The 12,997-nt window shown below is 44.0% G+C and overlaps 1 protein-coding gene and 1 pseudogene across 1 annotated transcript in view; one reads left to right on the forward strand and one right to left on the reverse strand.

The window, feature by feature from the left end:
* Positions 1-12,997, reverse strand: part of CRLF3 (cytokine receptor like factor 3) — a 41,009-nt gene extending 28,012 nt beyond the window's left edge. Inside the window, exon 1 of the mRNA XM_070390410.1 lies at positions 12,798-12,997. Within this exon, the coding sequence (XP_070246511.1) occupies positions 12,798-12,914 (117 nt within the window). The 5' untranslated portion in view covers positions 12,915-12,997. The remainder of the gene's footprint in view (positions 1-12,797) is intronic.
* LOC102286572 (large ribosomal subunit protein uL13-like) lies at positions 5,562-7,248 on the forward strand (annotated as a pseudogene).

Raw genomic sequence — 12,997 nt, forward strand, 5'->3', positions numbered from 1 at the left:
GAACCTGTGCTCAGCAACAAGAGAAACTACTGCGTTGAGACGCCCACCCACTGCAACTGCAGAGTAGCCCCCACTCCCCAAAACTAGAGAAAAGCCCCCATAGCGATGAAGACCCAGCACAGCCAAAAAAATAAAACCATTAAGAACAAAAAAGTTACCCAGAAATGTTCACGAGCATGTGAAAACAAAAAATGCCCACATCTAAGGGCTACAAAGAAATACGGGCGAAAAAATGGTTTGATTGGCTGGGGAGATTGTAGAAACAATTTCTTCTCCTTTCAACATTAACGTAAGTTACAACGCTGCTTGTGCAGTAAGTGAAATAATTTCTTAAATCATAAAGAACAAAGAAATTCTAACAAGTTTAATTGCTATTAATCTCTGTAAAGTTACTAGAGAACTTTAAAAAAATAAGAGGGTTATATTAAAAATGTCCTTGCTTTAGCACATCACCCAACTGTGGGATCAGGTACCTGAGAATCAGGCCCTAACATACGTAAAAACTAGCAACTAAGTGTTGTTCATTACAATTACGTTAATCGTGTATGTGTTTGTGTGTGTGTGTCAGTCGGACACAGCAGTGTCTGACTCTTTGTGACCCCATGGACTGTAGCCTGCCAGTCTCCTCTGCCCACGGGATTTCCCAGGCAAGAATGCTGCAGTGGGTAGGCATTACCTTCTCCAGGGGATCTTCCTGACCCCAGGTCTCCTGCATTGCAGGCAGATTCTTTACCGTCTGAGTCACCAGAGAAGCCCCCCCACCCCATGTATGTGTTTAAAACCTTTCAAAAAGAACCAGGGAAAGAATGCCTTAGGATTTTGATACATCTCACCTGGAATATGGTTAGAAATGGAAAATCTCAGGTCCTATCCCGAATTATTGGATCAGAACCTGCAACGGTAACAAGGTGATTCACACAGACCTCACAGATACCAGGATAAACGAAGACGACAAACTGGAGCTCTGAAATACAGTTCGACCCCCCACCGCCACCAGCAAGAGGAAATTCTGCAGTCGAGCGCTGTACCAAGGAGGTCCTGCATCTCTCCCTAACGGATACCACACACACAGGAAGTGCACTGGTTGGGTAAAGTCAACTTCCTCTTTAGAAAGAATTCAAAAGCTCCTGCTGCTGCTGCAGAGCCCCACTACGTTTTGTTTTGTTTCAGAACCTCAGAAAAAAAGGAAATGTGTGAACACAAAGCAGTGAGAGGGCCCGAGAAGGGAGAATCCATTTCCAAACTCACCTCCTCTCATTTCATTGTAAATGTGACTCCTTTTTGCTCATAAATCCTGGACCACCACTGTTTCAAACTTGACACTTCCTTGGCACCAGTTTCTTCTCCCAGAAATAGCTCTTAATTCAAAGCTACAGTCACCTTTAATCGAATCATGTAACCAATCAAGGTCATTCCTTGGGCTTTTACACAACTAATTTTAAAATGTGGACTTCACTGCTGAGTGAATTTCTTGGTACTTGATGTGGCACCATGGTCCAGTGGGCTCACTGTTAGCTTGTTCACTCATCCCAACAACTGTGAGAGGTGGGTCTGTACTGTCTACATTGAAGAAAAAGCTCAAAGAAGCCAAAAAACTTCCCCACAGCCTCCCGGTGCCAGAAAACAGCATGACTCAAAGGTTCACGGTCTGTCCAGGCACCAAGCTGCTTAGTGCATACAGACCCCATTTTGTTTGTTTTTAAATTATTTTTTCATTTTTGGCCATGTGGCATGAGGGACCTTACTTCCCCAACCAGGGAACACACACACACACACTATGCATTCGAACTGCACAGTCCTAACCACTGGACTGCCAGGGAAGTCCCCCAGAATCCGTTTTAAGGCATTCTGGTAAACCTGTAAAGTTAAGTGATTGGTTGAAGACATTTCCTGCCACAATGTGTATTTCTTGTCCTTGCATAAGGAAAGGTGTGGTAGACAACCACTCAGGGCAAAACAACTGTTACAATTTGTAACAAAGTAAATTTAAGAAGGATACAAATGATACATAACTCAAGGTCTCAGAAAGGAAATGTAATATACATTATTTATATTGATTAACAATATTCAGAACCAATTTTCTACTAAAACTTCTAGTATAACAGACCATTAAAATTTACAAACTTTTCACTGCAGTTGATTTTAATTCCAAAGCAACTTTTAAAGTTTTACAGAAGTTCTCAAAAAGTGAATAAGCTTATGTAACAGTACAAAGCCATACAAAACCCTAGTAAAAGATACTTCACAGCCCTCCAAGACAATAGTGACTGATACTGATTTTGCTCTAGAGTTTAGCTACTAAAATATCAAAGAGCCTGTGTAGAATCTGATTTAAGACATCTCTGGTCTTAAGTGGCAATATATAGTAGCTCTGTCTATAATATAACATGCCTGTGTTTCAGGAAATGAAGTAACTGGAATCTCCTCTAAACCATGGATTTTCATGACTACAGAAGAAAAGAATTTTTATCCTCCAACTTTAATCTAAGAATTTATACTCCCAACTGTTTTGCTTATAGGAAACTAAAATTATTAGAGGCTGGCTTTAAATATGATTAGCTAACAAGAACATAGGAATCAAAAATAAAAGACAAAGATACAAAGTAATCAACTGAAATTGAAGAAGCTAACCAAAATGTTCCCTCTGGGTTCACAGGATTAGCTCTTTGTCTTCACACTGACACCAAGACATAAGTCATTAATAATAATAGTAATAATAATGGCAATAATAACAATATAGCAGCCGTCCCCACTTACCGAACACCTGTGTACCAGGTACTTATAGCCGTGCTCTCACTTAAATTCTACCACAACCCTATGAAGAAATCATCTGTAGGTGAGTGACCTACAGGAATCAGAGAGATGAACTTGCCCACGTCACAAAGCCAGTCAAGTGGCAGAAAATCTGAACTGTCTGCTTCATGTATGGACTCAAAAGCGCTGCTACATTTCCTTCTTGTCTCTCTTACAGTTAGGCTTTCTTAAAAAACGCTTACTAAACTTTCAAAAGGAAAACTTTACTATATGATTTGGCAGTCTGTTACATTAATGGCCCCAGGGAACCATAAACCATGCCTTGTGGCACTCAGATCCTCGTAGAGACCTCTCGGTGAGAATACAGGCTGGGCGGTGACTAGCAATGCAGTCATCCGTGCATCGTTACAGGCAGGAGCTGAACTGTGCTGGCTCCAGGCTGCAGCCTTAAGATGACCTGGCAACTTCTGCTTTTGCACTTTCAGGGGTCCTGCCATTTACGAAGCATGGCTATCCTTCTTGAGAGACCAAGTTGAGGGGGGAGGAAAGTGTGAGGCGGGGGAGGAAAGTGTGAGGGTGGGAGGAAGAAAGAGGGCCTGGCAGCCAGGCCCAGCCACGCCAGCATTCCAGCTGAGCCCTGCTACCACTTTAGGCTCCAAACAGGTAAGTAAATATTCCATCTTGAACATTCCGGCCTCAGCTGCCATCTGACTGCAATTACAGAAGAGCTGCCAGCAAAATCAGGAGAACTGCCCAGCTGAGCCCCAGTCAGTCCCCAGAACACTAAGCAAGCCTTTTAAGCCATTATGCTCTGACATAGTTTATTATGTAGCAACAAATAACCAAATCATGACAAAACAAATGTTTAATTCGTGATTATCTGCATTAGTGAATAGGGTGAATATAATCAAGGCCACGAACAATCTAAATGAATGTCTGCAAAAGTACACCCACAACATTCATAAAAGCACTCATTCAACATTTACTGAGCTTTAGTATGTGCCAGGAACTAGGGTTATAAAGATGAATAAAGCATGATCCTGACCTCAGAAAACTGTGTCATTCTAGTAAAGGAGAGAGTTGCATGCCCCCGTAACTAAAGTAAAAAGTATTAAGTTCTTATGTAAGTGGGACAGCCACAAACTGCCATCAGAGCTCAAAAAGCCCTTTCTGCTGGAAGAGAGAGGAGACGTTTCAAGAATTAGATGCCAGTGGGAAAGTAGGGGAGGTCACCCTGAATGATATAGTGGTATTAGTTCTACAGCTAACGTTTATTAAGCAGCTCATAAGTCCCAGGCATTGTGTTAAACATTTTAAATACATTTCTCCCTTTAATTCCCACAGTGGCCAAATAAAGTAGGTCCTATCCCTATCCTCATTGTACAGATAGGAAGGAAAGTGAGGCACTGGGAAAGTTAAGTGTCTCAAGGTCTTATGACTAACGGGGGCAAATGCAAACAAAGTAAAACAACTGCAAATATAAATGATTCATGGATATCCCTCAACAAGAAAAGTATGGGGCTTCACAGGTAGTCCAGTGGCTAAGACTGCGTGCTCTCAATGCAGGGGCCCAGGGTTTGATCCCTGGTCAGGAAACTGCATCCCACAGGCTGCAATGAAAAGATCAAAGATCCCACATGGCACAATGAAGACCCGGTGCAGACAAATGAATAGATAAATATTAATAAATATTCTTGAAATAATAATAAAAGCCTGTCCTGGGAATTCCCTGGGAGTCCAGGAGTTTGGACTTGGTGCTTTCACTGCCAGGGCCGAGGTTTGATCTCGGGTCAGTGAACTAAGATCCCAGTGGACTCCCCCCACCCAAAAAACAAACCCAAAGCCTGTCCTACATTTGTTTGGCTTTTGAGATCACAAATTAGTCACATAATTTACCAGGTTTCTAGTAATAAGAACAGTTCTTCTCTATCCAAGTAAAATTTACATCACATTCTATCTTGGGGAAAAAAAAAAAAAATCCCAGACAGAAATAAACTGGGCCCTTCTGTGACACTCACACACTTTTTAATTAAGCTCCCTGAGTTTAACATTAATTCCAAATGCTTTTATGAATTCTCATTTCCTACTATATTTCAAGTGAGTTTGGACTCAACAAGCAGCTCTCAGAGTGCTGTGCTTAAAGACAATTTGTGAAGACTTGTTTGAGAAAAGATGACTAAAAAGCCAATGTAAATATGTGGTCTTTTGCACACAAATATATGTGCAGCTTTTTCCCCCTTGGTGGTTGATTATTTAGTTTTGCTTCTAGAGCTTTGCTTCTGTTTTGTATTTTGACATATCTGAGTCAATACTTTTCAGCCTGCTACCAACAAATGCTCTGTAAGTATCTAGGTAATTTTAATTCACCTCTGGATTAAAAATTAGACTGTACATGGGAAATCTGTCATAATATATGCTTATGATGTAACATGAGCCAAAAGAAAAAAGCATATATAAAGTTGCAAAACTACTATACAGTAGTTTTTCAATTTGACAAAATAATATGTCTAGAAGGATACACCAAATGTTAACAGTGGTTGTCTGTAAATAGAATTATGAATTATTTTCAAATTATTCATTTCTTCTTAGGTTTCTCCAGCTTGGGATTTAACCTTTTCTTAGGACACTATAATGGATTTCCCGGGTGGCTCAGTGGTAAAGAATCCGCCTGCCAAAGCAGGAGACATGGGTTCAATTCCAGGGTCAGGAAGATCCCTTGGAGAAGGAAATGGCAACCCTCTCCAGCATTCTTGCCTGGAAAATTCCAAGGACAGAGGAGCCTGGTGGGCTACAGTCGGGGCGGGGGGGGGGTCAGTCACAAAGAGTTTGACACAACTGAGCGCGCACACACACAGGACGCAAAAGGAACATTTTAAGTGACACTGCAGTAACAAATTATTCTCAAACAGATTTTTGGACTGTTTTGAAAATGGGTAACAGAAGGGGAAGTGGGAGATAAAAGAAGCAGTTAATAGCTTTCTTTTCTTTGCTGAGTTACTAAGACTTCCTGCCCTGGTTTTCTGAAATAACTTATTTTTCCCTGCACTGAGTTCCCCACACTGAGTGTTAAATACGCTACATGTTTTCAAATCCTGTGGGAATAATGATCTATGGAGAACCTGGTGTGGTACATTAGGAATATCAAGGTTTCTAGTAAGATCCTCAAAAAATTAGCTGAAATCAACTATTTAAAAGTTTGAAAACAGCTTTCCCGGGCGGCTGCTGAAGATGATGGAGAGGCAGGTCCTGGGGCTCGATGGCCAAGGCCATCTCCTGGGCCACCGGGCAGCCGTCATGGCCAAGCGGGTGCTTCTGGACCGGAAGGCTGTGGTCCTGCACTGTGAGGGCATCAACAGTGCTGACAGCTTCCACAGAAGGACACGGAAGTACCTGGCCTTCCTCTGCAAGCAGATGAACACCAACACCTCTGGGGGCCCCGACCACTTCCGAGCCCCCAGACACATCTTCTGGCAGACAGTGCAAGGCAGGCGGCCCACAGGACCAAGCGTGGCCCAGCCGCTCCGGGCCACCTCAAGGTGTTTGACGGGATCCCGCCACCCTACGAAAAGAAAAAGCCGATGGTGGTTCCCGCTGCCCTCAAGGCTGTACGTCTGAAGCCTATTCCGAAGTTCGCCTACACCTAGGGTGTCTGGCTCGTGAGGCTGGCTCCAAGTACCACCAGGTGGTAAGAGCCACCCTGGAGGAGAAGAGAAAGGAGACGGCCAAGATCCGCTGTTGGAAAAAGCAGCAGCTCACGAGGCTATGGAGCAGGCTGAAAAGAACATAGAGGAAGAAAACCGACAAATTCACAGAGGTCCTCAAGACTCGTGGATTTCTAGTCTGAGCCCAATAAAACTGACTACTTATTCTTCATGCTTGGCCAGGCCTGCCCTTCCTCCATCGCCACCCTAGGATGTGGGGGACCCCTAGGGGCTGCCATCCAGGTGCCACAGGCAGCCTGGGGCTTAGAAGACTGGGTACAGCAAAGGGGCCTTAGTCACTGCTGTTTAAGAAGCATGCATGCTCAGTCCTGTCTGACTCTTTGCAACCCATGGACTGTAGCCTGCCAGGCTTCTCGTGACCATGGAATTTCCAGGCAAGCATACTGGAGTGCGCTGCCACTTCCTACTCTAGGGTATCTTCCCGACCCAGGGATCGAACCCACGTCTCTTGCGTCTCCTGCAGTGGTGGGTGTATTTTTTACCACTGTGTCACCTGGGAAGCCCAGCTGTTTAAGAAAGGACTTTTAAAAGGTGGAGGCAAAAAAAAAAAAAGTGGAGGGCTGTGCAGGCATCATTTGGGACCTATTCGTTCATGAGCTTTAGGACACAGTTGGAATAACCAGTGCAGTTGCAATATTGGCAAAAGTGAGCTGGAAGACTTAGTTGGAAGGGATCCCACATCGCTGCAGGGTGTGTGTTTAAGGTTTCCACGTGGTCGGATACTATGCTCTGTATCTGTTAGGATATGAGAGAATGCTTGGGTAGCACAGGTCTGGGATTTTAAAAAAGAGTTAATGCAAAGGAAGTGCAGCCAAGTGGTCACAGGCATCACCTTTGTGTCTTTCCTATATTTTGTGATCCAAAACTAATAGATTATTTTTAAAGAAAAAAATCTGAAAACAAAATACCGTGAGAGACAAATGGTTGCATTACAGATGTTTAAGACATGCTGAAACAAGTGCTGGCTTGAGATTCTCAACTAATCACTTGTCTGACATTGTATAATTGTCTAACAAACCCATGCAATTTCAAACAACATTTTAATCTTGAGGCTAGGGCTTCCCTGGTGGGTCAGTGGTAAAGAATCCACCTGCCAATGCAGGAGACACGGGTTCCATCCCTGACCTGGGAAGACCCCACATGCCACAGTGCAACAAAGCCTGGGCACCACAACTATTGAGCCTGTGCCCTGGCGCCCAGGAGCCACAACTACTGAGCCCACGTGCTGGAGTTACTGGAGCCCACACTCCAAGACAAGAGAAGCCACCAGTGGGAAGCCTGCGCACCACAACCAAAGAGTCGCTCCCACTCCCCAGAACTAAAGAGCCCTCCCAGCAATAAAGACCCATCACAGCCAAAAATAAATAAAAATAAAGTTATAAAAAAAATCTTGATGACAAACCACAACATTTTACAACACATCTAAGGGTTAAATCGGCAGAGAGCTGATGAAGTGTTAATGGTACACTCCAAGGCCCTGTGCTGCAATGTTTAATGTGCAAACACATCACACCCAGCAATATTGTTAAAGTACAGATGACTATTCAGGAGGTCTGGGTGGGGCCTGATTCCTGCATTCTTCATCAACTCTCAGGTCAGGATGCCCCTATTGCAGACATAGACCACATTTGTAGTAGCAATGATCAAAGGGACACCCACTGGCCAGAGCTGGCCAGGGTCCTCACCTAACAGTATCTTAATTAGACACCAGGATCTGGACCATTATTCTGAAACAGCAGGGATCTGCTCTTGTCAGCGCCCTCTGAGACACTGAATCACACTAATTAGAGGCACATGATGGCCAACACATTTATTTTATGGAGTGAACTATTAACTGTACACAGACTGGAATATCGGTATTTCTACCATCTCCAGTACCTCAATCTAACCCCCCTTTGATAATGTACAAAGATGGAGTTTCTGGACCTGCAATGCTTAAAGATGAGGCTCTGGACCGTGGCAATGTCATCACGCTGGTGTCACTCCGTGAGGCATCTCTGACTGGCCAGCTGACATTACTATGTGACATCCTAATCAGCTATCTCTACTCACAACAAGCAGGAAAGTCAATCCTGTAGAAATAAACAAGGGATGAAGAACACGATGGAAGTGAAATCTGAAAACGAATACACAAGAATTTAAATTTCTCCTATTTGTTTTGTTTTGAGGCGGAAGTCTAATGATTAGCCACAGAAGGAAAAGATTACATCTGTGAGGGCAGTGGTCTGTTTCCCTCACCACAGTATTTCTAGGACCTAGAAGTATCTCTGACCCACAAGAGGCACCCAATACATACTCACTGAATGAATGAACAGATAAGTATTTAAAGACGGTGGGAGTTGATTTCCTTGGCATTTACATCTTAATACCAAGGATTCCAGGGAGCTATATAGAACTATTCTTAATGATTTCGACATCAGTGAGGCCAAGTTGACTGTAAATATCACCTGATTTCCTGAAGACCCGTCTCTAGCGTTTAACACATTCAAACAGTAAGAGTTACAGACTACACTTCATTCCTACACAGAACTTCCTTTTCTCTGAAGACAGAGGCTAAGGCTTCAACTTAACCACAAGAGGAGAAACTGCTGCATGCTGGCAGTTGTTTTTGACTCTAAAGGATTGACAGTAAAAGACGTTACTCTTGTTCCTTCTAAACTTTCACAGACATGATTTCCTAACAGGACGCAAATTTCATGAGAGATTTTTCAAGGGTAAGAAACAAAAACAAAGATAAAAAGTATGCCAAGAGTTCTTGAGAACGTTAAACAAAGAGTTACCACATGACCCAGCAATTCCTAAGTATATTCTCAAATATACAAATATCCACACGGAAACTCATCCATGAATGTTCACAGCAACATTATTCATAATAGCCAAAGAGTGAAATCAACCCAAATGTCTATCAGCTGATGGTTGGAAACATAAAACGTGCTTTATCCACAAAATATTACTCAGCCACAAAAAGAACTAAAGTGTCAATACATGCTACCACATGAATGAAGTTGAAAACATTATGCCTAAGTCAAAGAAGCCAGTCGCAAGGGGTTACATTCAGTATGGTTTCATTTTTATGACATGTGCTAAATAGGCCAGTCCAAATAGAGACAGAAAGCATTTCTTTTTTGGGGTGATGAAAGGTTCTGGAAACAGACAGTGGTGATGGTTGCACAACTTTGCAAATACACTAAAAACTGCTGAATTGTACATTTTAAGGTACAGTCTGTAAATTATACATCAATTTTAAAAATTCTATAAGGAAGTAAAATCAGCAAGTAAAAATATATATACGAAGGGAACATCCTTTTTCTCTGCTCTCTCATTCATCCCCCACACAAAACCTTTGACTGAAAAGCCATATATTTTATGTAGTTATTCTGAAAATGACTGGAACCCTAAAAATATCCCAACCACTAAACAAAAGCAGCTGCTTATTTCGATAACATTTTTGTAACACAGATCCTCCTTAGACTGCAAGTTGATAGAGGATGTATTCTCCAAATCCAAACGTGTACAACCCACTAGAATGAACTCTGAGAAAGAATTAAAGCTTTTATTGGGTTGACGATAAAGTTTGTTCAGGTTTTTCCACACGATCTTACAAACTTTTTGGCCAGCCCAATAGAACCAGAAGCCACTGTAACTGGCACTGGCACAAAACACATTTCAGGTCACACGGGAGAACTACCATATTACTCCGTCTACTTGGAAGGCAGTGTTATTGAGAACCTAAGCATAATGGATGTTCTCCTAGTGTTTTCTGTTTCAAGCCTGAGACAAGGGAACTCAAAAACAAAACAAAACCCCATACTGCTGCTGCTGCTAAGTCGCTTCAGTCATGTCCAACTCTGTGCGACCCCATAGACGGCAGCCCACCAGGCTCCCCCGTCCCTGGGATTCTCCAGGCAAGACAACCCTGGAGTGGGTTGTCATTTCCTTCTCCAATGCATGAAAGTGAAAAGTGAAAGTGAAGTTGCTCAGTCGTGTCCAACCCTCAGCGACCCCATGGACTGCAGCCTACCAGGCTCCTCCGTCCATGGGATTTTCTAGGCAAAAGTACTGGAGTGGGAAACCCCATACTAAACTCCACTAAATTATAGGGAAGTGTGTCCCGTATTTAAATTATTGGACATGGAAATTTAAAGAATGTAGGTTTGGAAACTCAGAATGAGATCATACTGAATTGTTTTAATGTATTCAATTACACATGAGAAATTAATAAGTACTACTCCCAGGTGCTAAGCTCATTCATTCATTTAATATCAACTCTGTGTGTGTGTTCAGCTGCTTAGTCGTGTCCGACTCTTTGCGACCCCATGGACTGTAGCCCACCAGGCTCCTCTGTCCATGGGATTCTCCAGGAATCTCTGGAGTGGGTTACCATTTCCTTCTCCAGGGGATCTTCCCGACCCAGGGATTGAACCAGTGTCTTCTGTGTCTCTTGCACTGCAGGTAGATTCTTTACCCACTGAGCCATCAGGGAATATAATATCAACTCTACTGTTTCTTAATTGTTGATACAGTTAAACAACGGTCTCATTCATATATAAGATATCTTAACTGGCTGAATAATCATATAATAAGAGATACTTAAATCTCTTTTTAAACATACCCTAGATTTAGAACCTCTGTTTCACAATAGCAGAAGGAATAATACAGATGTTGTCAAGTGGAAATCAAGATGAATGTATTGGAAGGCCTTAAAAAAAGTATTCATCAAGTGAGGATCACCATATCTAGATTTCCCTCTCAGATTTGCTACTAAACTACAAATGATGCCTGACCTTCATTTAAAAATCTACAAGAATTTTAGGACCTCCCTAGTGGCACAGTGGATTAGAATCTGCCAGCCAAAGCAGAGGACACTGGCTCGATTCCTGCTTCAGGAAGATCCCACATGCTGCAGAGCAACTAAGCCACAACTACTGAGTCTGCACGCTGCAACTACCGAAGCCCTCTGGCCCTAGAGGGCTGTGCAACATGAGAAGCCACTGCAACTGAGAAGTGCGCCTGCTGCAACTAGAGAGCAGGCCCCACTTGCCGCAACCACAGAAAGCCCACGCAAAGGCAATGAAGACCCAGCACAAAAGCAATGAAGACCTAGCAGAGTCAAAAGTGAAAATAATTATTAAAAAAAACCTACAAGAATTTTAAAATGTATAAAACCTCAAGCAGGTTGAGTAACCTTGATGATGAGAATAGCCAAAGGCACTCTTAGCACAGTACTATTCAACTAGTTGTAATTTTCAGATTCTTTGCAGCATGAGAACTACTCGGATGACCAAATAGATTACTGACAAGTGTGATGAAGAAAAATGCCACTCACTCATATGATTCCACTCAGCTGGAATCCCACTGATTCAAAAAGCACTTATTAAACACCTGAATTAAAAGTTGCTCGAGGATTATCTGTCCTACTACACACTGGCCGCGGGTTGTATCTTTTTCCGTATATGTTCCAGGGTGTGGAGAAACCATGTGACTCTCCTATATCTTTGAGGACCAGGTCCCCACGGGGCAGATAACTGCTGTCACTTGAAAGTATATTTAGCTTCTCCTCTCAACACGTCTCTCTTTAAATCTGTTTTTCCATTTCCCTACGCTTTTGTATCCCATCCCTCAAGGGTTTCATTTTCTTTCCTTTGCCCTTTCCACACAGCTTCACTTTAAAATCCAAACTCGCTAGAATGGGAACCCGCTAAATGATTTTTTTTTAATGCATTCAAGATCACAGGAGATATTAAAGACTACTTTCAGACAGTAATTCCATTCATTTAGTGTTAACTCTGCTGCTTCTCCTGTCTCTGTCCCTCTCTTTAGTCCTTCCCCTTCCACGGTCCATTTTGCCTCCAATTTGCGCTCTCCCAACTCACTGCCCTACATTTTCCTCGAGCTCTCTAAACTCAATCTCCATCTACAAGGCAGGTTTTCCAATGAACCTCCACCGCCCCCAACTCTCGCAATCTTGACCACTCTGCGACGCCCTCGGTTTCTGCTGGGACCCCAGACTCCCCCCAACCTCGCAGCCCTTCGCATCCCCAGCATCGCCCCACACAGCTTAGGAAACACCTCTCACACCCTCCCTCCATTCCCCAAACGCGCCTCTTCCTCTCAAGACCCCCTCCCCCCACACCCCTCAGAGCCCACCTCCCCCTTCCTCACACCTAGTCAAGGCTCCAGCGCCTTCGGAGCCGCTTCCCTCCTCCCTTCAGAGTGTCCGGACACTCCCGCCCCTCGCAGCCTTCCCTGCACTCGCCCACCGCCGGGCACCCCGCGCCCTCCCCGGGGCCCACAGCGCCCCAGCGGGCGCGGCCCTCCGACCTGCCTCCGCGCCTCCCGCAGCCCCTGCAGCCTCTGGCTCAGCTCCCGGCGGTAGCTCTGCGCCGCCTCCACGCTCTCGCGGGCCTCCTGCAGCATCAGCTCGGGCTCCAGCTCCATCGTCCCCTCGTCCGGCCGCGCGGCCGGCGGCGGCGGGCGCGGTTCCCTACTGTCCCAGGCGCCGCCGAGCGGCCCGGTACGGC

The sequence above is a fragment of the Bos mutus genome, chromosome 19 (assembly GCF_027580195.1).
Source record: "Bos mutus isolate GX-2022 chromosome 19, NWIPB_WYAK_1.1, whole genome shotgun sequence".
Lineage (NCBI taxonomy): Eukaryota > Metazoa > Chordata > Mammalia > Artiodactyla > Bovidae > Bos > Bos mutus.